Here is a 24,010-nt window from a genome sequence, read left to right as displayed (position 1 = left end):
ACTCTTAAGGAGCACGTGATCAACGTCAGCCGCCTCCCGGGTGAGAGGGTCAAGGTGTATTCGTCTACAGTCTGCAGTTCCTAAAAGGGAACGCCCCAGGGCCTACCTGTCAACTTCAGCTCCACCTGCGAGGCCTCCAGGAAGGTCGCGTTCACCTTGCTGCTCGTGGCATTGAACCAGTCCACCGTGAGAGTTGCAGGCTGTCTCTTCCCTAAATATTCATAGTATCCCTTCCACACGGAATTGACAAAAAATACATCGGAAGGAACTGTTGGAGGGGAGAAAAACCAGAGGAACGTTAGCACACACGGAACAATTAAGCCGAGATCTTTTTCACAACACAGAGGCGTACTAAGAGTCAAGTGAGCGACCCCGATCGGGATGGTGATGAGGACAGACATGGCCGATCCGGGGCCCTTCACAGCGTACGTGGGATGGACATGAAATGAGAAGGGGATGTTTGTGAGATGCGTATTCATGTGTGTTCATTGATTTGTTGCAGGAATACTTTACATGTCAAAACTCTCCTGTCTGAGTGGACCTGCCAGGGCCAAAGGGTAGGGTGAATCAGTGCTCCCTCCAGGAGGGTGATTTACCGGGCCATAATGAGCACATGGTGGCTGAGCATGTAGTGATATTTCTTTAACGTCCAGGTGGACTCTCTGGAAGCTTAGAAGGCTCAGAGAGCTGCCATGTACCATCTGCCAGGAGTCCCTGGCCCCAGAAACTTGCACTGAAAGTGCGAGCAGAGGACATCAGCTCAGCTCATGAAGACAGGGCTTCTCTGGGTCCAGAGATCTTGACCTCACAAGGAGAGCCCAACCCACTCACCCACACTTCTCCAAGCTTGTGAAAAACGCTCCCAGATCACTAAGAAGTCAGAGCCACTGTTGTCAAATGTCATGTACATAGAGAAAGATACATCTCTCCCTATGATTTTTGGCAAATCCACTTGCAGCAACTAGTGATGAGCCCACACATAGACTGGGCCTATATTCATGGGCCTCTCTCCATTTCCCTGTCTTCCCAGACCAGCTCCATCCATGAAACCTACCCTAGCCACGTTCAGAAAGAGTGTGTCATCCCTTCCTGTGGCTCTCAGTAGACTCAACTTGTAATAATGATCAATTTGAGAAGTTAAATAGGCTAGAAACTGTGATTATCAGCATAGACATCTAACACATCTGATGACTGATAAGGGATGTTGGACATGTCTACCTATCCACAGGTGGCCCTCCGGGGGCCAAGGTTCAAATGCCAAACCCAAGGACTTTCTTTTCCTTTACCAAAATTAATACCCTTTAGAATAATGTCAAGATTGTGTCCCCTAATTGGAACACGCCCTCTCAGAGAAAGCTATTAATGCACTTGTCCCTGAGGTAAGAGTCTTGGCTGGTGTGCCAGTTGGGTGGGTCATGCCTGACTGGGAAGAGTGAGGGACAACCAGCGTCCCAGAGGCAGCTTGTTTGTATCCAAATAAGGCCGGGGGCAACGTGGCAAAGATGGTCCTTCAGGGCCCTTCTGGTTTGCAGTGTAACACCACATCCAGATGTGGACGCATGTTAGGCTGCATGAGCTCCACAAAGAACCACATTCCATTGGCGAGACCCTCTCTGGGGAATGAGCAGAGGAGCCCTGAAGAGAATGGATGTGCCTTCAACATAAAGCATGTGAGTGTGTCTGGATCTTTAACAAAAAATAAGCAAACAAAAACAGAACAAACACACCACCACCACAACAGATTGTTTCCTTCCCCTGAAGACCATGTTCCTGGGTAAAGAGTACTGATTTCTGTATTTGACTCGAACTTGACATTGGAATAGAATCATTCATAATGATTTTCAGAAGTAGCCTTTATCCTTCATGGTGTACACTGGAAAAAGTCCTTTCATCATGTTGGGACACCTGCCCTCGTCTGAGACAGACATGTGTTACTCAGCGTTGTGATTTATCAAGAGGATTACATAAATGCTCTCCACAGTTGAGGTCAGCATAGACCTTCCTAAGAAATCAGTGTTAAAACCTGAATAAGGAAAACACTAGGGAAATGGCCTTATATATTTATAAGTTTTCTATTTCTGTTAAAAAAAGTTGACTTAAGTTATAATTTGAGGACACACTAAATTATTAAAATAGTCTCTATATTTATAACAGATAGAATGGGCCAGCTGGTTTGGAGTCATGCACGTCTTCCTTGGGAAATGGGACTTCATCTCTCCGATTTTCTGTGTCGTGCACTTAGCAACACACCACATACAACAAATAGTGAACATTTTAGGAGGCAGAGGATGCCTGAATGATGGAGATACTTGGGGGAAAAAAATTGGAGCTCCTCATTTTCACTGCTCAAGCGGACAGGGCGATACTGTCAAAAGGCTTCATTTCTACTAGCTTCCTGTTTAGAAGAAAGAATCGCAACCCTCTTTATAAGGCTCTCCATTATATCACATTCTGTTGTCAACATTTTACGTCCAGTTCTGCCCACAAAATGCTGAGCCCCTCTGCATGAGACGGCATGTGAGAAGGCCAGAGGGGTTCCTCCTAATCAAGTCTTGTTATTCCCTTGACCAACCACCATTATGGAAGAAAGAGAAATCATTATAGACTTGGTGTTTTCCATAATTGAAACATTAACTCCTTCGTGGACTAATGGAATCGGAAATTTGTGTGTTAAAACTTGTTTCGCTGTGCAGAGTAGAGAACAAGTCACTTATCAGATTGAAATCTAGGACTGTTCTGGTATACAAACCTGGAGTTTTAGTAACTGTTTCATTAACTTCTCTCACTCCTTTACCTACAAGTAAAAAGACAAATTATCATTTTCAAAAACATGTATTTTTGAATAAGTCTGAAAAAATGTCAAATTGAAGCAATTTTCCTTTCTCCAGATTTCTTGAGGTTCTACAAAATATGAATGTCATATACATAGCCACTTTAAACCCCTGTATTCACAGCAGAATATCCTTCGTGTTTGTGGAAAAATGGAGATTACTGGTGCAAACCCATGCCGCTGTAAGAGGCGTCGTGTGTTACAACAGAGAGCCTTGCAAACGAGGGTGGGTTATGGCCCTGTGCTCACTCCTGTTTGGGAAGTACTGGCCGCAAAGGGAAGATGGCCTACAAAATCGCTAAGATTTCATAACCCCTCTTAATTTTCCAAGGCCTCGCCCAAACTGATGGAAGTACGAGTCGATAAGGAATCACAGCACACCATTTCCCTTGCAGACTGTTTAATTTGGTCTATCATGTTGGACTGAACTCAAAATCTCTGAGCCTTTACGGTTCTGTGTCAGACTACAAATCACCTTTCTAAAGTTGGTTTTCTTCCATTTCTGAGAGTGAAGGGCGAGTGAAACACAAATGCCTTATGAATTCCTCATTTGATAACTATAAAGAGGCCCCAGGAAAGGAGAACTAAAGTCACAGATTTTATCACACTCCGTCATTTTCCTTCTGCTGTTAGTGTTCGAGGCCCGTATGATCAATGTTTCCTGGAGCATATGAGGTCAGCTGTTGTCAGATCCGACCCTGACTCATTACTCTATTGGTAATTGCACAAATTTGTGAGGAATTAATCCATTTTCATGCTAATTGCTTTCATAATTTAAAGGATCAGAGCTGTAAAGAGTAGGCCGATGTAAACTCCACCAGCAAACAGCTCGTGGTCTTAAAAATGACAGGCAGTTTAGTTTGTATGTCCACCAGTGCTTGGGGATATTTGCCCATTTGCATTTGAAAAATGTACATTTTCCAAAGCTATGGTGCATATTCCTGTCCTTTTAACTCATAATGCTTTTCTAGAGGCAAACAGCTTCTCTCCATGGCTTAAAGTGTGAATAGCAAATACTACTGTGTACAGGTTGGCTCCCACCACCGGGCCTCCGTTGTGCCCAACACTGACTACGCACACGTTCACACACACAGCTCACCACATGAACACAGATTCGGCTGGGGTGACTGACATCACTTCAGTGACGTGGCTTCCTGGTGGACCTCACACCAGGAAGCTAGCCTGGTGGGCTGCCGGCGCTCCTCTGCTCTGCAAGCATGCGGGCTCCCTCCCTCACCGGTGACTTACTTTTGCAGACGGGAGATTTTCCTGTCCATTTCATATCTGCTTTACACGTCCTGTGCTCGGACCCGGCTGCGAGGAAAAATCCCGGATGGCAGGTGTACACCAAGGTGTAACCGAAGGTGGGGAGATCGATCGCTCTCACGTCCGCGTGGGCTGGCGTCTCGGGCTGTCTGCAGGTGTGGGCTGAAACAGCACGGATTCCATTAGAAAACACCGACTGCTGTTTATGATAGACTTAGCACATGCATCTAAAGAAATAAGGAAATATGCCAAAATTTGGAAATGACTGTAAAGTCAAAATTAAAACCCAAAATTCTGAATACGGTAGCTTTAAGTATCCCCCAAATTCTCTGCAATGTTTAAAGTGCTGAGCACTTGGGATGTTCAGCTCGCTCTACTACCCTCCCTGCCGTCCTCTCTCCAACTACCTACCTGTCATCTCTCTGTCTTTCCGCCTATCTACCCATCCGTCCGTCGAATCTCATTCTCTACATTTATGTGCATACGATCAATTATGTGTAGAAATTTAGAATATAAATCACAGCATTGAAACGAATTACTTCTAACATACTATTAAGATAAATAACACATTAATTGCCCTAAAAGACCAGTCCTATCAGCTAAACACAATGGGCAAATATTTAGAAATTTGACTTGATTTTTGTCTGATGGCAGGTAAGAAATCTGTTATTCAGTTAAATGAATAGCCAATTTTGGTAAAAGCTTAATTTGTGTTTAGTAACCTAATTTGAATATTATCAATTCTTATTTCCCTGAAAATCTAATTTAGGAGTGAATAAGTTTGTGATGTTTAAATCTCCAGTAACTTCTCTTTCTTTATAAAGTTCATACCTACGTCTCAAGCAAAGGACTCCACAGATGATTATAAAACAAGCTGACAATATAAAACTTACAGATGCAATTGTTTTCAGTGTCATGATATTTTACGCTTCCGTAAATTTCCAGCATACGGATACCAGGTACTTGCAAGCGCCAACCTGTCCAGACTCCCGCGTGTGCATATACAGACATATATGCGTGCTGGGTGTGCATGGGATATCACATATGTAACTTGACTAGAGTATTAGCAATGATAATCTTGAAATAAATACACTTCTAATAGTGAGAAATACACAAAACATCATATCTTACATACTATTAAAATAATTTTTCATAACACTCCATTTTTTTTTTTTTTTTTAGGTTTCACACAGTAAGACTAAGATTCTGTATCTCACTAAATGGATAGGGGATGAAATACCGGCTTCGGGAGGATTCCTGTCACATTTCTCCTATTTCTCATGATTAAGTCAAAAAATAAAATTTGATCCAAAGTAATGATTTGAATGACCAATTCATATAGACTTCAAAAATAACATTTAAGATATTTCTATTTAATATTGTGACATATCCCATGATCCATTTTACCCTTCTTTCCTGAGCTGATGTGAACATTCTAGAAGAATGACAGCATGCTGAAGAAAGCTTTCTTTCTGCGAGTGTAACTGATGGCATTCACCTGTCTTCGATTTGGGCCGGTTCTCGGACTTGAGTGCGCCCCGCTACCACCTGGAGGGGCTGCGGAGTTACAGACCGCTGTTCCCGCCCTGTGCTCCCTCCTGCACCCCAGCCCCCGAGTTCCTGATTCTGTAGGTCTGGGGGTGCGGCTTGAGAATTTAAATGCTACCGCACTAGCACGGGCTGCTGATGTTGCCAGTCCTAGGGAATCAAACTCTGAGAAATTCTGGTTTCGGGAATCAAAGAAGATCCAACAAACAAAAATAGGGCAGCTCCTCATTACTTCTCTGGAGGGTAAACACCTCCTAGACACCCGAGAATAAACAGGCCATTTCTGGCTGTGGGGGAAGAAATAACACTTACGTATACACTCTGTCTGAATTCCACTCCAAGTTAAATTTGCGAGGCAAGTGCGGGTCGTAGAACCTTGAATGTGGTAGCCTTTCCTGCACCTGAAAAACACCGTGCTTCCAACCTACAGAGGAAATCCAGCATTAGCTCTGGGGCCGAGCGGACGGAGGCGACCTCAAGCCGTCCTGCTGGCAAGTGCATCCCAGGGTGCACACGCCAGCGGTACTTCTCACCAGCGTTGGGACACTGCCGCTCTCATCGTTCACTGTCCCACGCACGAGGAGACTCCGCTAGACACAGTGACTGATGGCCAGTCACGAGCAGTTTATTTGGGTAACAAAAATGTGGTTTTTCTCTTTCCTTTCAGCCTTCCTCTCGGTTTGTGATGATGATTTTCCCCCTTTTCCAGTCCTTCCCTGCTACTCCAGGTGGTATTGATTAAATAACTACTTTTGCTGATGCTTCTGGGAGCCGGCCAACTCCTGCTCTATTTTAGAATGTCTCAAAACTCAATCTGTTCCCCTGAAGCCTCAGATACATGAACTACTCGTTGCCACCTGCATGCCTAAAATAACTTCCCTCCGGACCTTCGCAAGCTAACCTCCCCCGCCCCTTAATACTCGGTATTTTGGTAAATTTTACTTTCTCTGCACATTCTCTCCTGACTTGCAAGAAGGCATCATACATGGCTTAAGACAGCATTCGGGAAGTGTCTGTATGTTTATCTGCTTTCCTCACCTAACAGGACATGCTTCGAAGGGAAATCTGCAGTGGTCTTTTTTAAAGGCCACTTTAAAGACGTTTTTAAAGGATGAGTTAGGGTCATGTGTTGAAGGGAATCAAACAAGCCCTGATCACTTATGCCTGGGACATGGGACCAGGTTGGGGGAAGAGAAAAGGGCACAGAAATGAGCTCACAGAGAGGCGGTCTGTGCCTGAAAGGCAGCTTTGTACCCTCTGCACTCGTGAGTGGGACCAAGTCTTTTCCTAAGGCATTAATTATGAAGCCAAGTGAGTGTACAGGGGAAGAGTCCATCTGGTCCTTGCTCTGAGGAGACAGACCCACGCTTCATTGCTTGACCTTTGCTTTCTCATCTGGCCCAGTTCACATTTCCCTCACTGGGATTTGGGGAGGAATAACTATGAGTCACACGTGTGGTAATAGTTGCTGCACTGAGCAGTGACTGTCCGAAAAGCATAGCCACTTCTTGCCACTGGTGCCCAAATAGGGATTAGGGTTTATATATAAAAAAAAAAAAAAAAATTCAAATTTATCTAAACGGCCAAGGAATAAGGGATTTAGGATTCAGAGGTAGGAAGAGGTTAGTCTGTCACCTGTCAGGATAGCCTCCACCGAATTTCCTTGTCCGCATGTCACTGACCCCATCAGACCTCCTGCAAACATGCTCAATTATTCACTAGTGGGAAGACAACGGAGAGCGTCTCTCATGGAGGGGTAGGAGGAAGAGACAGTGTCCCTCTCGGTAAAGGATCTCCTAGCAGAAGGTCCCTGACTACTCCAGACTGATCGCTGTAAATTCACCTGGTGTTTAGAACTGATGGGATGTGGAGGGCTAGAGACGAAAGGGTAGTCATTTGAATCGCACAATTAACACAGCAGGACACGAGATATTCTGAGACTAAAATGGCTCACTCTGTGTGAGCATGTTTCAGAATATGGTGCAGAAGGGAACAAACAAAAGTCTGTTATATTCAAAACTTAATGTGTCTGATGAGCAAGAAAGAAAAAAAAATGTTTCGAGGAGATTCCTGACTGTGTCCAGCACCTCTTGAAAAGATGGCATCTGTGTCTGTAACTTGTTAGCAAATCTTGCTTTTGGATACAATGTATCATTCTTTTTGGTGTAACTTTATTTTGTTATAAGGGGCATGAGAAGTTTATCCATCCCTATTCCTGTCTTAAGAGAGACGGCAGGGATAGGTTGGTGAAAGGAGTCCCAACAAATGTTGACTTCACATGGGCTCCTCAGGGTCAGATCTAGAAGTGCCAAAACCAGTGGTGAGTTGGCAAGAGCAAACTCACATGCAGTATCTCCCAGGAACCCCATATATGTGGCATTACAGTTCTACATGCCAGAGAGCATTTACCTGAGGATTCAGCCATATTTGAGACCTGATATCAAATACACTGGATTTAACTCATTAGGCACCCCTGTGACTTTCCTTTGTAGGGTGTAAGAATGCCGTCAGGAAGTAACCAATGTGTGCTAGAGCCAACCAAATGAGAATTTTAGGTTTTAGAATTTTTAGGTTTCAGTGGAGACTAGGGGGAAGGGGCCGAAGAAAGAAGTCTTTTGTTCTGAATTAATGGGGTCCCTAACTTGCAAGCACTATACATATGTCACTGGGGCTTTCAAAGTCATGTCATCATACAGCTCTGAAGTCACTCGATCACTTTAGATGGTGCAAACATTTTATTTCAGGCTTCATTACCTTCCATTTTAGGTATTCCTCTAATAGTACCTAAAGTGTTCATGTACTTTTTTTGTGTGTGTTCATGTACATTTTATTTAAATAGTTAAATGAACATCAAAAGCGATACTGAGCAAGCCACATGGAAGAGAAACATCACAACATAAGTGTACGCTAAAGGGCCCGCACGCATTTTCTCCAGTTTTTTACTCAAAAATATAATACTCCTTTCCCATTATATCAGGTCACTAAGCAGGGGCTTTTTCTGTGTAGCTACTCGGTGACCAGTCACTCCAATTTGAGAATTGCTGTGCCATTTCAGCAGACAAAAAGCACCCAATTATGCATACTTTCAGATAAAAATTAATACGGCAATTGATACTGTGTGAATGAAGATACACCCCGCTATCCCAATTCTGACAGTTAAAATTTCAGGCAGAAATCCTCTCTGGATGTATTTGTTTCAGAAATATACCACGACTCAGACAGGGGGCATAAAAACATGTACAGATGTTCAGGTGTTGTCCCTATTTTATACTAAGAGACAAACACAGTACAATAAAAATGGAATACCTCATATCCTCTGGAACTATTCTGTATCCCAAAGGGTGGAGTACCAGGGTCTGGGCAGGAATTATGAGCAGGGTCTGAATTTCAGGGGAAAAAAGAAAAAAAGAAAGCACACAAGTGCCAGATATTGTTATTATAAGGATTCCAATATTTTTACTAAAAGGTCTTACAAAATTGAGAAAATTGTATTTTGACAAATGTATGAGATTTTTGCACGAAAGTTAAAAATTAAAGTAAATTGCTATTTTCCTCTTCCTTCCACACTGTAGGTATTGCCCCTGAGTCCTTTAGATTCTAAAGTGCTCTGTGTATTATTTTCTGTGTTGGAATGAATATTCCTTCTCATTTTCTGGTCCAACGTACTCTATTGGCTGTTTCCTGATACACTATCTTCAATGATTATGATCCCTTAGATTTAAGGATTCCATTAATGACCATCTCTTTTAGTCATCCATCACCTTATTGCAATTTCTTAATTTTCTTTGAGACTTCCAAATTAGAAATACATTGAATGCTTCAAAATTGAGACACATGGTAGACCCAAAGTCACATTTTGCCCCCTCAATACATGCACAACTTGAGCAGGGAGGAGCATGGAGCTTCAATTATTTGCTGCTCTCTAGCCACCATGGAAACATTTGTTTTCAAGAGAAACATGGGAGGGAGGAACACCTGTCTTAGTATCCAGATAGCAAGCATGTAGCAATGGTTTGGATGAAACAGCAGTAACGTGACTCTTATTAAAAACAAACAGTGTGGGGCGCCTGGGTGGCTCATTGGGTTAAAGACTTCGGCTCAGGTCATGATCTCAGGGTCCTGGGATCGAGCCCTGCATCGGGCTCTCTGCTCAGCAGGGAGCCTGCTTCCTCCTCTCTCTCTGCCTGCTTGATCTCTGTCAAATAAATAAATGAAATCTTAAAAAAAAAAAAAAAAAAAAAAAACCAGTGCTTCAGTGACTTTATTTCTGACCACCGTTGTTTTTAAGTAGAAATCATTCCATTTCTTAGAAAACAATCAGGACTATAGATCATTAATTGTCTCCTGCAAACATGCAGAACATCTCCTCTTCAGCTCAGTACAGCTGGGTGAAAAAAAGTAGCCCATCAGTAAACAAGTCTGCGGCAGTGAGGTCTGAAGAAATCTGCTCTTAGTGAAAATGATCCATTCTGGTATCTATGCCACTAATAATGTGGCTTTTGACAAATACAGTTGTATCTGAATCCTCTGCCTGAGACAGAAATTCCACCTAAACATGTGGGGTTTAAGTCACATGGAAAAGCATCTTCTGACTTGCAAGATTCATTGTCATATTCCTGGGTCACCAGCATGTACGTGCCCCAGGCCTCGCGGCACTGTTGGTGCACAAGAGACAGGCACCGAGGGGACAGGCACCAAGCAACAGCCAGGCTGTCTTTCCCGTGGTGGCTGTTCTGGAACAGGCCAGTCCTAGCATCTTCAACAACACTGTCTTCCCCTGCAAGAATGCACCTGCTGCTGACGTGGGGACACAGAAACAAGAGAACAAAGTCTGGCAGGTGTTTTAACAGCCTCCTAACTTCAATTCCAAATTTGGTCTGTACCATTTAACCAGAGTAGCCGAGGAGAGCTTCCACAGAGAATGATCTATGGGAACATTGTGGGAACAACTATGGGAACAAATGACCAGATATCAGAGAGAAGGTCCGTATTCCCAAGCACCCTTGGGGCTGCCGCTTAGTTCTTACCGATGCAGGTGGGCTGTGTGCCACTCCATGTGCCGTCTGCCTGGCAGGTTCTTCTGGATGACCCCACCAGTACAAAGGGAGATTTGCACTGGAAGAAGACTTCCGACTTATAGGTGAAGCTTTTGCCACTGAGTCGTGCCTCCGCAGGGGTGCCTGGGTCTCCGCAGAAGACAGCTGTGGAAGACAACAAGGAGTCAGCGAATGGTCCGCGTCTCTGGGTCAGATTAACTTCTCCAACTTGTGTACTGGGCATCTGCAAAAATCTTTGGGTTTGAAGTGGTGGGGGGTGGGAGGTTGGGGGAACCAAGTGGTGGGTATTGGAGAGGGCACGGATTGCATGGAGCACTGGGTGTGGTGCAAAAGTAATGAATACTCTTATGCTGAAAATAAAAAATAAATTAAAAAAAATCTTTGGGTATCACTATTCAACCCATCAATGACTGAGGGGTCTGCCTTGAGCAAGGTGGCCTTGAATGAGAGCCCCTGCCTCCCGTGGCAGGGCCAGCAATGACAGGGACTGGAAAGCACTCACATGGGTCCAGCACATGGGACCCCAGGAGCCAGCACTGCCGGAAGACTTACGCAGGCACTGGGGGACCTCTCCTTTCCACACGCCGTGGCCTTCACAGGAGAGGATGGCGGAGTGAGAGGGCTGGAAGCCATCCACGCAGCTGTAGCTTACGCTGGCACCCCAGCGGAAGTCCGTTCCCTCCACTTTTCCATGCAGCACGTGCGGCGGCTGACCGCACATGACAGCTGTTTCCAAAAAACAGACGGGACTGAATGTCCAGGGCCTTCGCCCTGCTGCAACCCTCAGATGACCTACATTTTCATTTCACCCAAATTATAGATGACATCTAGGTCGGGCTGTTTTCTTTCAATAAGAGGAGGACTGAGGAAAACAACAAATGAAAATAATAAAAGTTTTCTCCAGCATTTCTTCATTAATTTAGATCAAGTACAAAAAAGCAAAGCCAAGTCACAGCATACTCCACTGTAAGAGAAAGCAGGATTGAACATGACCTTCTCAGTAGATACAAGGCCAAGAAAGGAAGAGATATTCATATTTAATACGTGTCTTTTCATGGTGGCTCCAGAGGACAAATCACTCATGCAGCATGAGCACAACCTTCTGGATTTATGTGCACAAATGGTAAACTCCCTGAATTTTTCACATCTAAAGACAGCACATAAGATCTAGGAGATATAGACTGTTGAAACTTTGGCTGAATCATTAAAAACCAGGCAGTTACATGGTTACAGAGGTTCTGTGCTATACTCCTAGCCACTGCTGTACAATGTCCCTCAGCCTGACGTTCACTTTGTGAGGGGCCACAGAGATGAGTGCAGTTCTTACGGATGATCAGCAGCTCATGCTGGCCCTACATGGTCCCTCCCAGTTTGGCCATTACAGTGCAGGGCGCTGGGGAACACTGCACACATCTTCCTGGGAGAGCTAGGAGCTTTCCGGATTTCACTCACTCCAGAGGAAGTGTGCCGTGACAGAAGGCAGCAGGGGAAGAGACTCCTCAGCTGTATGTATGTTCTCACCCATGTTTTCTCCTGTGTACTCACACTCACACATCCTCATGTGAAGAAGACACAATCACACACAGAATCACACGTGAACAGCCAGCAACTGGAAACAGGCCTTTCCAGTGCCCTTAATCTCAGGCATGTTTTCAACCAATGTTTCTGAGAATGCACATGGGAGGGGGTGGGAAACATGTTCTCTGGACAGGAGAAGCAAGTGGACAGTGCTCCAGGCGAGAGCAGTGATGAGTCACATGGTTCCACACAGGGCATGAAGGGGGGTCTAGCCTGAGACCAGTTCAGAGGGTGAGAGTGGTCTCATCTGGAAGGGCCTGGTTGGCCATGGAGGTAATGACATCCACCTTGACTATCAGAAAGGGGAACAGAAGTTGATAAAAACACAAGATATCCCAGAGAATGGACAACTGTATGGGCCGTTGTCATCAACATCAACATCAACTGTCATCTACTCATCAACATCAACAGATGAGTAGAGCCCTCCTGACACTACATTGTGAGTTTCAGTCAACATTGTCTAGTGCTGGCTTTGCAATAGCGCCACGTTAATATGGCAGGTGGAAGGACAGGTGACACGGTGATCCTTACCCCCAGTGGGAGGGAAGCAGGGTCTCAGAACATGGCTGCCTCAGAAGGGAGAGGAAGCCGTGTACTTGAGCACTGGGCTCTCACTGAGGCTCACACCAAGCTCTGTCCTTGTGAAACCCAAGTCCATCTGTCTCTTGGAGCCCACTGACGACCACACCACTGCCCAGCATCTAGCGTATGACTCCCATAGCACTGTCTTTGATCCTAGGCTGATACAGAGCCAGGTGCCACACTCGTGTTTGGGGCCAGCCCTGTTCATGTCCCAGCTGTCTCTGTGGCCCTCCTGCTCCACTCTGGCTCAGCAGAGAAGAAAACCTGTGTGTGTTGCTTGCAGTTGCTCGCACAGGGGTCCAAACCATGCAGACCCCTGCCTATGGACAACTTCCACTGGGCCCCTTCCTCCATCACCATCAGAGCCCACCCCTGCTGATCTGCCATTCAGGTCACTAGACTGGCTTCAGCCTTCTCTGCTCTCCCTGGAAAGTCCAACCGCACGAGTCATAAATGTTCTCATACCACCTCCGTATTCCCATGGCAGGTTCGGTCCCAGCAGCTGGACCCAACCAAAACACCATGGTACTTAGGTTCTCTGCCATTATTTGATGATCGGCGTCTCTGTCTAAGCTGACTTGAAAGTCCTATATTTACACTTCCTCATCATCTCTGCTGTAATCCTTAATAGATTCAGGGTTAACATGTGTGTCAGGAGAGAGGAATGTGCGGATATTCAAAACAGACTTAGGGGCACCTGGGTGGCTCAGTTGGTTAAGCATCTGCCTTCAGCTCAGTTCATGACCCCAAGGGTCCTGGGATCAAGTCCCATGTCAGGCTCCCTACACAGTGGGGAGCTGCTTCTCCCTCTCCCCTTGGCGTGTGCTCTCTGTCTGTCAAATAAATAAACAACATCTTAAAACACACACACACACACACACACACACACACACAATTAGTGATAGCATGCTTGTCGTCTGAGTCCCAACACCTCTTGTCTCTGATTTGTGCCCTGACCCTTTACTAACTCTGCGAGTCGGTTTTCCCATCTCTAAAACTGAGATTACCGTATTAAGAAAATGAAGTGATTTTTGTTTGCAAACGAGCTTACAGGAACTTCTAGCACACAGAGGGACTACAAAAATGCTTGCGGATGCCGCCAGTGTAACTCAGTAAACACTTTCGTGTGCATAAGACCAAGAATGTGATGGCGCGCACCTTTGCAGACCGGTTTGCTGCTATTCCACGTACTGTCTTTGGTACAGCGGATGGTGGATGACGTGATGGGCTCCATGAGGTAGCCGGGGTTGCACTGGTAGCTCACGGTCTTATTGAAGGTGAAATCCATTCCAAACTGGATGCCATTCGCCAGGGTGCCTGGGTCCCCACAGCTTATAACTAATGAGCAGAAGACGACCAAAAAAAATTAGAAAAATACAGAATTACCATTAAATAGTCATGGTTTCTGTTCAAGTTACTTCCCTTAAGCGGTAATTCAACATGATCGAGCAGAAAATTGTTACAGGAACACCATTGTCCTCTGACGACACCCCTGACCGACTGTCAGGGACAGTATGTTTGGAATGTGACCAGAGAAGTGAATGTTTTCCTTAGTCCCCTGGAAAATGAATGGTCTACTGACATTTTTTGGGGCCCAGCTTTACAATGTCCAACCAAACTGGCCACTGAACAGAGTTTCAGCCATGTAGATCAGAAAGTGAAGAAAGAGCTCCAACTACCTAATAAATCATCATCGTATCAAACATGCGTATATCCTTTTATCCTCTATGTATTAAAAAAAATAAAATACTTAAAAAAATAAATGACTCTTTCTCAGTCAAGTAGATCTCATGGCCAGGGCCTCAAGCATCCATGACAGTGACCACTAACCTGTGCAGTCAGGGGCCGTGCCCGTCCAGGTCCCGTTGGCCGTGCAGTGCCGCGTCATGAGCCCTGAGGTCTTGTAGCCTTCCCAGCAGGCGTAGATGACCGAGCTGGAGAAGAGCATGCCGTCGCTGCTGACAATCATGCCGTTGGTGGGCGTGCCCGGATTTCCACAGGACACAGCTATGGACAAGGACACAGACAGAGTGAGCTGCCACCAAATGACAAACGCCTGAGACCAAAGGTCATCAGTGTAGCAGATGACATATTGGTTTTTTAAAATAGGCTCTCTTACTATGGAACATGTGTAATATGCATTTTACTTTACGGTTCATGCCATTCTTTTCTCGATGAGTTACAAATGTGAGAGTTATATGGTCATACTATTCCTCCTCGAGTACATTATTCAGAACAAATTAAAAAGCGAATTAAAGCATTGAAAATTCAACGCCTTGCTACTTTTGAGATTTAGCCTGTTTAATAATACAAAAAAAAATGAGGATATTTTTAAAAAGGATCTATATGGTATTAGCGACTCAGAAGGGCCTTCTTCATGTAGGAGCTGATGGATTTTCTTTAATTCTGGACCCATCAGGTCATCCTTCACGACTGTGGGGTAATTCCTGGTGGAACACGACGGATGCCTGAGGAAGATGAATCACGCCTGGACCGCCCGGTAAGTGTCTCCTCGTCTGCTCCCCGCTGCTCTCCAGATCAAACAATGCCACGTACGGGCAGCGAGACGCCGGCTGACCACAGGCAGGCTAACAGCTCCAAACTCCACACGTGTCCCTCGCACATACCTCAATCAGCAAAGCAAACTCAGCAGCTTGTGGGCATGTATCAAGGTGATGATTTTAACCCAGAACAAGGTTTTTTTTTGTTTGTTTGTTTTGTTTTTTTTTGCCTTTGGTAGTTGAGTCTATTTATCACAGAATGTTAAGTTTTTCTCCCACATAATGTGCCGCCGGCAGTCAGAGAAAGAATGTGACCTTTGGCTGGATTTTAATAACAGGAATGTATCCTGAGACCATTTCTGAGAATGACCAAATATTTACAAATGCTGTGGCCTCTCTCATGGTTCCACTCTCAAACTTAGCCTTGAGAACAAAGATAAACTCTTCTTAGAAGTATGGAAGGAAACAGACTATGAAATGTGCATAGCATAGAACCGTCATGTAGCAGACATTTAGGGACTCGCCCACCATTTGATGCCGGCCCTCAGCTCGGACTAGATCCTGTCTGACGAGCACAAAGCATGTGTTCTGGGGCTTCTCCACCTGCACCCACAACAGACAGAGCCACTCCATGACAACCCTTTCTTCTTGAGGGACCTGCTGTGAACTTACAACCCTTCCTCACACAGATCTTTCTACAGTTTCCTGGTTACCATTGAAATGAGATCTAGTTACCAATCATGAAGCAGATGATACTTAACATTCTCTAAAGCTCCAAAGTTCTGCTATGGCTGTAATATCAATTGAAATGTCATACTGCAAACACACCAAGAGGTTGGACTCTCCAAGACAATTATTCATTCAACAAACACTGATTTATCATTTAGTACATGACAGTTATTGGGTAGATGTACTAACAGAAAGCCTGGCATGGAAGATAATTGTATTAATCTAATTCATAATTTAGCAAACCAACAAGACAACCATGTTCTTGTATTTTATTCTAATCATATCTGCTATTAAAATCTGTGTAGCAATTTTTAAAAGTCACCTGTAAAGGATAATGCTAAAATGAGACTAGGGATTGGTGGACATATTCAACTTAATTTATAGACAAGTACATTTTCAGTAAGAGAATACCCATCATGATGATGCCATCTTAATGTTTAGAAAGTCCCTCAAATACTGGATTCTACAAAATCAAATTCGTGGTTACTTTTTTTTCCTCCCTGACAGGGACACTTTCACTTATGGTTATTCCCATGAAGATGAAGACTAGAAAGTACCCTCAATATGTCTGTGTTCATATTAATGCCATCGTGATATAGGAGGACCTCTTAAAGGAAAATGGCAGCTTACATTTATAGTCAGCAGAAGGGAAACAAGATTTTTTATAAGTAAAAAGTTAAAACTCTTTAAATACTTCCTTTCTTTCCAAGTACATTTGGTTAACGTGACTCCTTCCAGTAAAAGATAATTTTCTTTCACTTGATTTATAATAAAAGGCCACTACACTTATGCCGAATCCACTTCCTGTCTACAGACACCAACACTTCACATAGCATGCTGTATTTTGATCATGGCTGTTAAGTTGAGCTAAATAGCTTCAGTATGAGTCTTGGCTCACACAACTTAAGTGAATGTGAATGACCAAGCTCTTGACATGTAGCATCTTCACTCTAAAATGGGTATAATAAAGGTGATTGCTCTCAGTTGTTGGAAGATTAAACACACTGTGTGCAATATGCCTTGAACGCGATCTGGCATCTTAGCAGAAGTACGGGTACACATGGTAGCTGATGTGTTGTCATTTTCATTATAATCACTGTGATCACACATCTATTACCTGTATGAGATGTAGGCTTTATCACAGTCTCATGGGAAAGAGGATTAAGAGTTGTGTAAGGCAACTAAAACCAATGATATATTTAAGCGGTTTCCTAAGATCTATTCATTTGGAAAGTTCAGTCAATGAATCTATAATTAAAAGACTGGATTGCTAACAAAGAAAACATGATTGACATCATGGAACTATATTAGAAATATATTTGTAGGGGCACCTGGGTGGCTCAGTGGGTTAAGCCTCTTCCTTCGACTCAGGTCATGATCTCAGGGTCCTGGGATCGAGTCCCGAGTCAGGCTCTCTGCTCAGCAGGGAGCCTGCTTCCTCCTCTCTCTCTGCCTGCCTCTCTGCCTACTTGTGATCTCTGTCTGTCAAATAAATAAAAAAATCTTTAAAAATAAAAAGAAATATATCTGTACACTCTGAGGAGCAGAAAGAAAAAAGAATGAACAAATGTGAAGATAGCCAGTGGTATCACTGGCTCATCATTAAGTAGAACAATATGTATATTACAGAAATCCCAGAGGAGATTAAAGTGAAAGAGACTGAGAGATCATTTGAATAAAAAATGGCTAAATCTTCTCAAAATTGATGAAATACACAAATATACAATCCAAGAAACTCAACAAACTCCATGTAGGATAACCTCAAAGAGATCAACAAAAACACAATCAAATTATCAAAAGATAGAAAAAATATATTAAAAGCAGCAAGAAAGAAGTAACTTGTTATGTACAAGAGAATGTCTAAGATTATCGTCTGAGTTCTCAAAAAAATTGGTAACTAAACACAATGAGAAATATATTCAAAGTTATGATAAGGGGCACCTGGGTGGTTCAGTCATTAAGCATCTGCCATCAGCGCAGGTCCTGATCCCAGGGTCCTGGGACCAAGGCCTGCATTGGGCTCCCTGCTCGGTGGGGAGCCTGTTTCCCCCTCTCCTACTCCCCCTGCTTGTGCTCCCTCTCTCACTGTTTCTCTGTGTCAGATAAATGAAAAAAATCTTTTTTAATAAAGTTATTTTATAAGAAAAAAAAAGCAATACAAGTTCTTTGATGATTAAAATTTTACAATATTTTTATTTTGTGTTTTATGAAAGCTTCTTTTCTTTTTACCATCTATTCAAGTGTCCCATCAGGTTCTAAGGCTTTTGGTAGATTCAGAAAAGGTGATTCATCAGGAAAGAGATGCTCTCAGTGGGCTGAATGCATGGTCATGGCTATCATTAAGTGGAAATGAGAAAGTCACTGATAACCCCATTTTTATAGGTAATAATATGTGCCCCCCCAATCCAGACCTATAATAACAAGTGAGGGAAAAAAAAAAAACAGAAAGCTACAGATTGTCCAAAATTTTTTAAAGATGTGTGTTGGGGGGGTGTCATTTGTTGTTATAGTGAGAGTCAATTACACTATTATTTACTCAACTTCCCATGATTTCTATACAATGCAGGTTTGGAGGGAGTCGGTTTTGTGAGGAATAGCATAACTATTTGAGAACATCAAAAGTATTTGAGAAATGCTTGCCATATTGAAACATTTCTACTTCTTTCTGTACACAGATTAATGGCCAAGTTTTTAAGGATTTTATAAGAAACACTTGAATTTCTAACTTTAGATAAACCAAATGCTACTCTAAAAATACTTGTATAGTCTGAATCAGGTGTATTATGAAGTGAAATCCAATTAAGCTCTCCTAATCAAATAAATGAATTCACTTGTTTTGCTGGAGTAGAACTCAAGGTGTTATATCACAGCACCAAAGTGAGATTTCTGCAGAAAGACATCATTCACTCTCAGCTGTTCTAATTTTTTTCACCTTTTAAATGTGCAAAGTAAAGGGCTTTTTATATCAGTGAACCTGACATAGAATGTACAGACCCAAGTGAGTGACCATTCTTAACACAATATCAATGTATTTAAATGAGGTTTGTTCTACTTTCAGGAGCTATATTTTCCCAACAAATTTATCAAACTTTGTTTGTGAGGGGCAGGTGTGGAGGGGCAGAGGGAGAGGTAGAGAATCCTAAGCAGGCTCCCAGCATGGAGCCCAACATTGGGCTCGAGCTCCCAGACTTGAGCTCAAGCTCATGACCTGAGCCTAAATCAAGAGTTGGTTGCTTAACCAACTGAGCCACACAGGCACCCCAATTTGGTTAACTTTTAACCAATAATTTTTCAACCATCCTTCTGCTCCATTCTTTCTTTCTTTTTTCTTCTAGAACTCCAATTAAAAGTATGTGGAACTATTTGATATTATCCCATAAGATATCATTGTTTTTTCTTCTTCTTCATTTCTGTTTTCAAATTTTCATTGATCTGTCTTCATGTTAACTGACCCTTCTGCCATTTTTAATCTGCTAAACTCATCTACAAAAGTTTTTATATCAGATACTCTATTTTTTCAATTCCAGAGTTTCCATATGATTGTGTTTTTTTAATTATTTTCATTTCTTGTGAAATTATTTATCTGTTTACGACTCTAACTTCAGTGTGAAAAGATATTTTAAATAACCTCTTCAAGCCCTTGTGCATTATTTTCAACATTTGGTTCATCTCAGGATTGTATTCTCAGGATAAGATTCTTATTTTATTGTCTGTTTTGTTTGTTTGTTTGTCTGACTATGGGTAATATTGTTATGACATCTGCATATGTAGTAATTTTTCATTGTATGCCAGACATTGTGAACAAAATGTTGCCCAGATTATGTCATTCCTTCAAAAGTTGCTGGGATTTGTTCTGGTGGACTTTTAAATTAGTTGTAGGTCTTTGGGGTCCTGCCATCAGTTTCATTCTCTGTTAGAGGACATCTATTCAGACTTAGTCCTAACACGTTTTTGCTCTTAGTTCTAGCATGTTCCACTTATTTTAGGGAAGTGGTACATATTCATAATGTATGAAGTTTTCTGGGCATCTGTGAAATGTCCTAAGCACACAGTGAGAGCTCTGACTGGCCAGATGTCCAGTGTTTCTCAGTAGGGTATGACCTATAATATCATGGGTCCACTCTCAACTCTGCAGCAAAAGTCCTTGCATCACTGGGTCCCACTCATGCTTGTCCCTCTGACCCTCAGACAGTGAATGCTCACCAGACTTATGGGGCTGTCCCATTCTCAGCTGGCCCTATTCTAGGATACCGATACCTAGAATAAGTTCTAGGATACCGATACCTAGAATAATTTCTAGGATATTGATACCTAGAATAATTTCTACTGCATCACCTCATCAAGCTACCTGGGTTTCACTTTTCAACTTCACAACAAGAAAAAAAATACAGAATAATGGGGGGATTATGGGTTCACCTCCCTGATTTCTCCTATGTACTGTCCGTTGTTTAATAAGATAATTGTCTCATATATTTTGTTGGTTTATAGTTGTCCTCAGTAAGAAGGCTAGCCTATTGTCATTCAACATGTCATAGAGTGAAGTGGAGCTCTTATTTAGTTTTCATAATATTTAAACACATTCTGGACCAACAATTCCCAGGTATAGTGTAGAGAGAAAAGATCAGATGGGGTGTAAATGTAGGTTACGAAAGTCACGTATAACTTTGAGGTACCATATTATAGAAGAGAAAACACTCTGTTTTTAGTGAGAAAGAGATTCTATCGTGCAAATTTTAATATGCAAACTCTAAAAAAGGGGAGGAAACAGAGAAAATTGTGTCTGAGTAAGAAAAAGTCTAACAATTTAGAATCCCATATTCCAGGCAATAAAAAGTATCCTTCTGCAACTCACAGTGGCAGGTGGCACCCCATCACCACTATTCAGTCACGTATGATTTCAGTCAACTTCTTTAGGGCCTAATATTAAGATTTATACTAACTTGATTGTCAGGAGGTGATTCAGAATCAAAAAGCACCCTGGATTATTATATATACGTATATCTCTATGTAGGTGTAGAGATCTCCAAGATAATTTTCCACTCAGAAGAGAATATAGACATATATACATAGGCATGATGTATATAAGATATGTATTTATTTTTTCATATATATGATTATATTATTTACATATGATTTTATGAGATTAAAATGTAGTTTGGATACAATATAGTTAGATTATACACATATGTTATTTTCTACTGTTCTATATAATACATATAATACAGTGAGAGAGAGACAGGTACAAGAGAATAAAGAAAGTAAAGATTAAGAAAGTTGACTTAAAAAAAAGTAAAAAAAAATAAAATTAAAAAAAAAAGAAAGTTGACTTATATTTCTGGTATTGATATTATGTAAGTTTATTCAAGTTGGTCAACTAGAAAATGTTTCAGATATGTAAAAATGGATATTTAATGGATATTTATGGATATTTATGCATGTGATATGGTGAATGCTGTGAAATATGTAAGCCTAATGATTCACAGACCCATACCCTGGAGGAAATAATACATTATATGTTAATAAAAATAATAAAGTATAAAAATTGATATTTATCTTCTGTAAACATTTTGGACTCAAATAGTAAATAACTGAGAAGTGTGTATGCTAAATATTTCTAACATTTAAGTCTTATGTATCTGCATTCTAAATCAGTTCCTTTTTGGACGCTAAACAAATTCATGGTATCTCATCACACCTTTGCTTAAGGTGAGCATTTCTAATACACAACACAGTAAGTTATTCATGGTCTTTTACTGTTATTACTAAGGTATCCCACCATGTCCTCTTATGCCTCTCAAATATTAAGATAAAATATATTTGGTCTAAAATATACAGAGAATCACCCTAGGATCTTTGATGATGCAGTGTTTTTGACAAGGGCCACCAACAGCCTGGAAACAGCAGGGGAAGCGAGGCGTACCCCAGCCTGCAGAATTTCCTATCAGCAACTGACACTGCATACGCTCACTGCTCTTTCTTCTCAGCTATGCACTACCGGCAGCCACGAAACACCACCACACCACAGAGAGGCTATTATTAGATCAGCAATCTCTTCTAGGTCATGAACGTTCAAAAGCTAAGGAAGGATCTGTGTTAGATGATCTTTTGAATAGTGAGGCTATCTCCATGTACCCCGTCAGGCATTGTGATGATTCTCTTATACATTTCGGAGGAAAGTAGTTTAGTGATCCAAAGTTCAGTGTCTAGGATTTCTGTAGAACGGTATCCCTCATTTTAGAGAGAAATACATGGTTTCAACTGCAAAGGTTGACCTCGTGACTTGAAGGTACTCACCTTCACACACAGGCTGCAGTCCAGACCACGAGCCATTGAGCAAACACGTCCGCTCGGGAGAGCCTCTCAGCTGGTAGCCCATTTCACAGGAGAAGCGGAGAAGGCTCTTGGCCTTGAGTTCATCTCCAAGCCGGGACCCATGTGCTGGGGTCCCGGGATCACCACAAAATCCAGGGTCGTTTCCTATTGAACAGAAACACAAATGGTGAAACACAATGTTGGTAGATAAGTTTGTAACAGAGCTGTTATGTTTAAAGAGAATGAGAAGTTATTTCTTTTTATTTATGTATTTATTTATTTGTGAGAGAGAGAACTCGTGTGTGCCCAAGCTGGGAGGGGGTGGTCTGGAGGGGCAGAGGGAGAGAATCTTCAAGCAGACTCCCTGCTAAGCATGGAGCCCAATCCGGAGCTTTTGGTGGGTCTTGATCCCACAACCTGTGAGATCACGACCTGAGTGGGAGCCCAGGGTTAGCCACTCGTCCAACCAAGCCACACAGGCACCCCAGAAGGAAAAGTTATTTACATGTGTTATAGTCACACTGCATTCCAGAAATCTCATGAGAAAGACTTTCTTTATCATAGCACAAAAGTGACAAACATGAAAAAATTGTTCCTGTATAACTAAACACAACCTAGCTTATCAAAATATGTCGACAACAGAAAACTGACCCCCTCTGGAAGAAACAAGACTCTGGGAATCATAAACACATTTTTCCACTGCATCAGGACAGATAATAAAAGGGAAACAGGGTTGAAGTGTATTGGGGAATAGAAAATCCCACGAGCAGATGCTGGTGAGGATGCAGAGAGAGGGGAACCCTCCTACACTGTTGGTGGGAATGCAAGCTGGTGCAGCCACTCTGGAAAACAGCATGGAGGTTCCTCAAAATGTTGAAAATAGAACTTCTCTATGACCCAGCAATCGCACTACTTGGTATTTACCCTAAAGATACAAACGTAGTGATCCGAAGGGGCACGTGCACCCGAATGTTTATAGCAGCAATGTCCACAACAGCCAAACTATGGAAAGAACCTAGATGTCGATCAACATATGAATGGATCAAGAAGATGTGGTATATATACACAGTGGACTACTATGCAGCCATCAAAAGAAATGAAATCTTGCCATTTGCGACAACATGGATGGAACTAGAGCGTATCATGCTTAGCGAAATAAGTCAAGCGGAGAAAGACAACTATCATATGATCTCCCTGATATGAGGAAGTGGTGATGCAACATGGGGGCTTAAGTGGGTAGGAGAAGAATCAATGAAACAAGATGGGATTGGGAGGGAAACAAACCATAAGTGACTCTTAATCTCACTAAACAAACTGAGGGTTGCTGGGTGGAGGGGGGTCGGGAGAGGGGGGTGGGGTTATGGACATTGGGGAGGGTATGTGCTTTGGTGAGTGCTGTGAAGTGTGTAAACCTGGCGATTCACAGACCTGTACCCCTGGGAATGAAAATACATTATATGTTTATTAAAAAATATAATAAAGAGAAAAGAAAAGAAAATCCCGTGAGAAGTCTGATACCTCTCAATTACGTCCAGATTGCTGATTCACTGAGTTTAATTTATTTAAGAACTATTCATGAAAAAAATTAAGATTTTTTTGAAGGGTGT

The 24,010-nt window shown here is 42.5% G+C and overlaps 1 protein-coding gene across 2 annotated transcripts in view; it reads right to left on the bottom strand.

Moving 5' to 3' along the window:
* CSMD1 (CUB and Sushi multiple domains 1) overlaps positions 1 to 24,010 on the bottom strand; it is a 1,947,613-nt gene that overhangs the window by 13,280 nt on the left and 1,910,323 nt on the right. The window contains exons 57-66 of one of the 2 annotated variants that reach the window (XM_059156007.1): positions 22,386 to 22,568; positions 14,692 to 14,868; positions 14,020 to 14,199; positions 11,254 to 11,427; positions 10,672 to 10,845; positions 8,951 to 9,024; positions 5,957 to 6,068; positions 4,079 to 4,258; positions 2,750 to 2,794; positions 107 to 268 (exon numbers count right to left, since the gene is read on the bottom strand). In XM_059156007.1, the coding sequence (XP_059011990.1) occupies positions 107 to 268; positions 2,750 to 2,794; positions 4,079 to 4,258; positions 5,957 to 6,068; positions 8,951 to 9,024; positions 10,672 to 10,845; positions 11,254 to 11,427; positions 14,020 to 14,199; positions 14,692 to 14,868; positions 22,386 to 22,568 (1,461 nt within the window). The remainder of the gene's footprint in view (positions 1 to 106; positions 269 to 2,749; positions 2,795 to 4,078; positions 4,259 to 5,956; positions 6,069 to 8,950; positions 9,025 to 10,671; positions 10,846 to 11,253; positions 11,428 to 14,019; positions 14,200 to 14,691; positions 14,869 to 22,385; positions 22,569 to 24,010) is intronic. The other variant, XM_059156008.1, reaches the window with a different exon arrangement.

Source organism: Mustela lutreola, chromosome 18 (genome assembly GCF_030435805.1).
Source record: "Mustela lutreola isolate mMusLut2 chromosome 18, mMusLut2.pri, whole genome shotgun sequence".
NCBI classification, from domain to species: domain Eukaryota; kingdom Metazoa; phylum Chordata; class Mammalia; order Carnivora; family Mustelidae; genus Mustela; species Mustela lutreola.
This window is presented reverse-complemented; position numbering and strand designations above follow the sequence as displayed.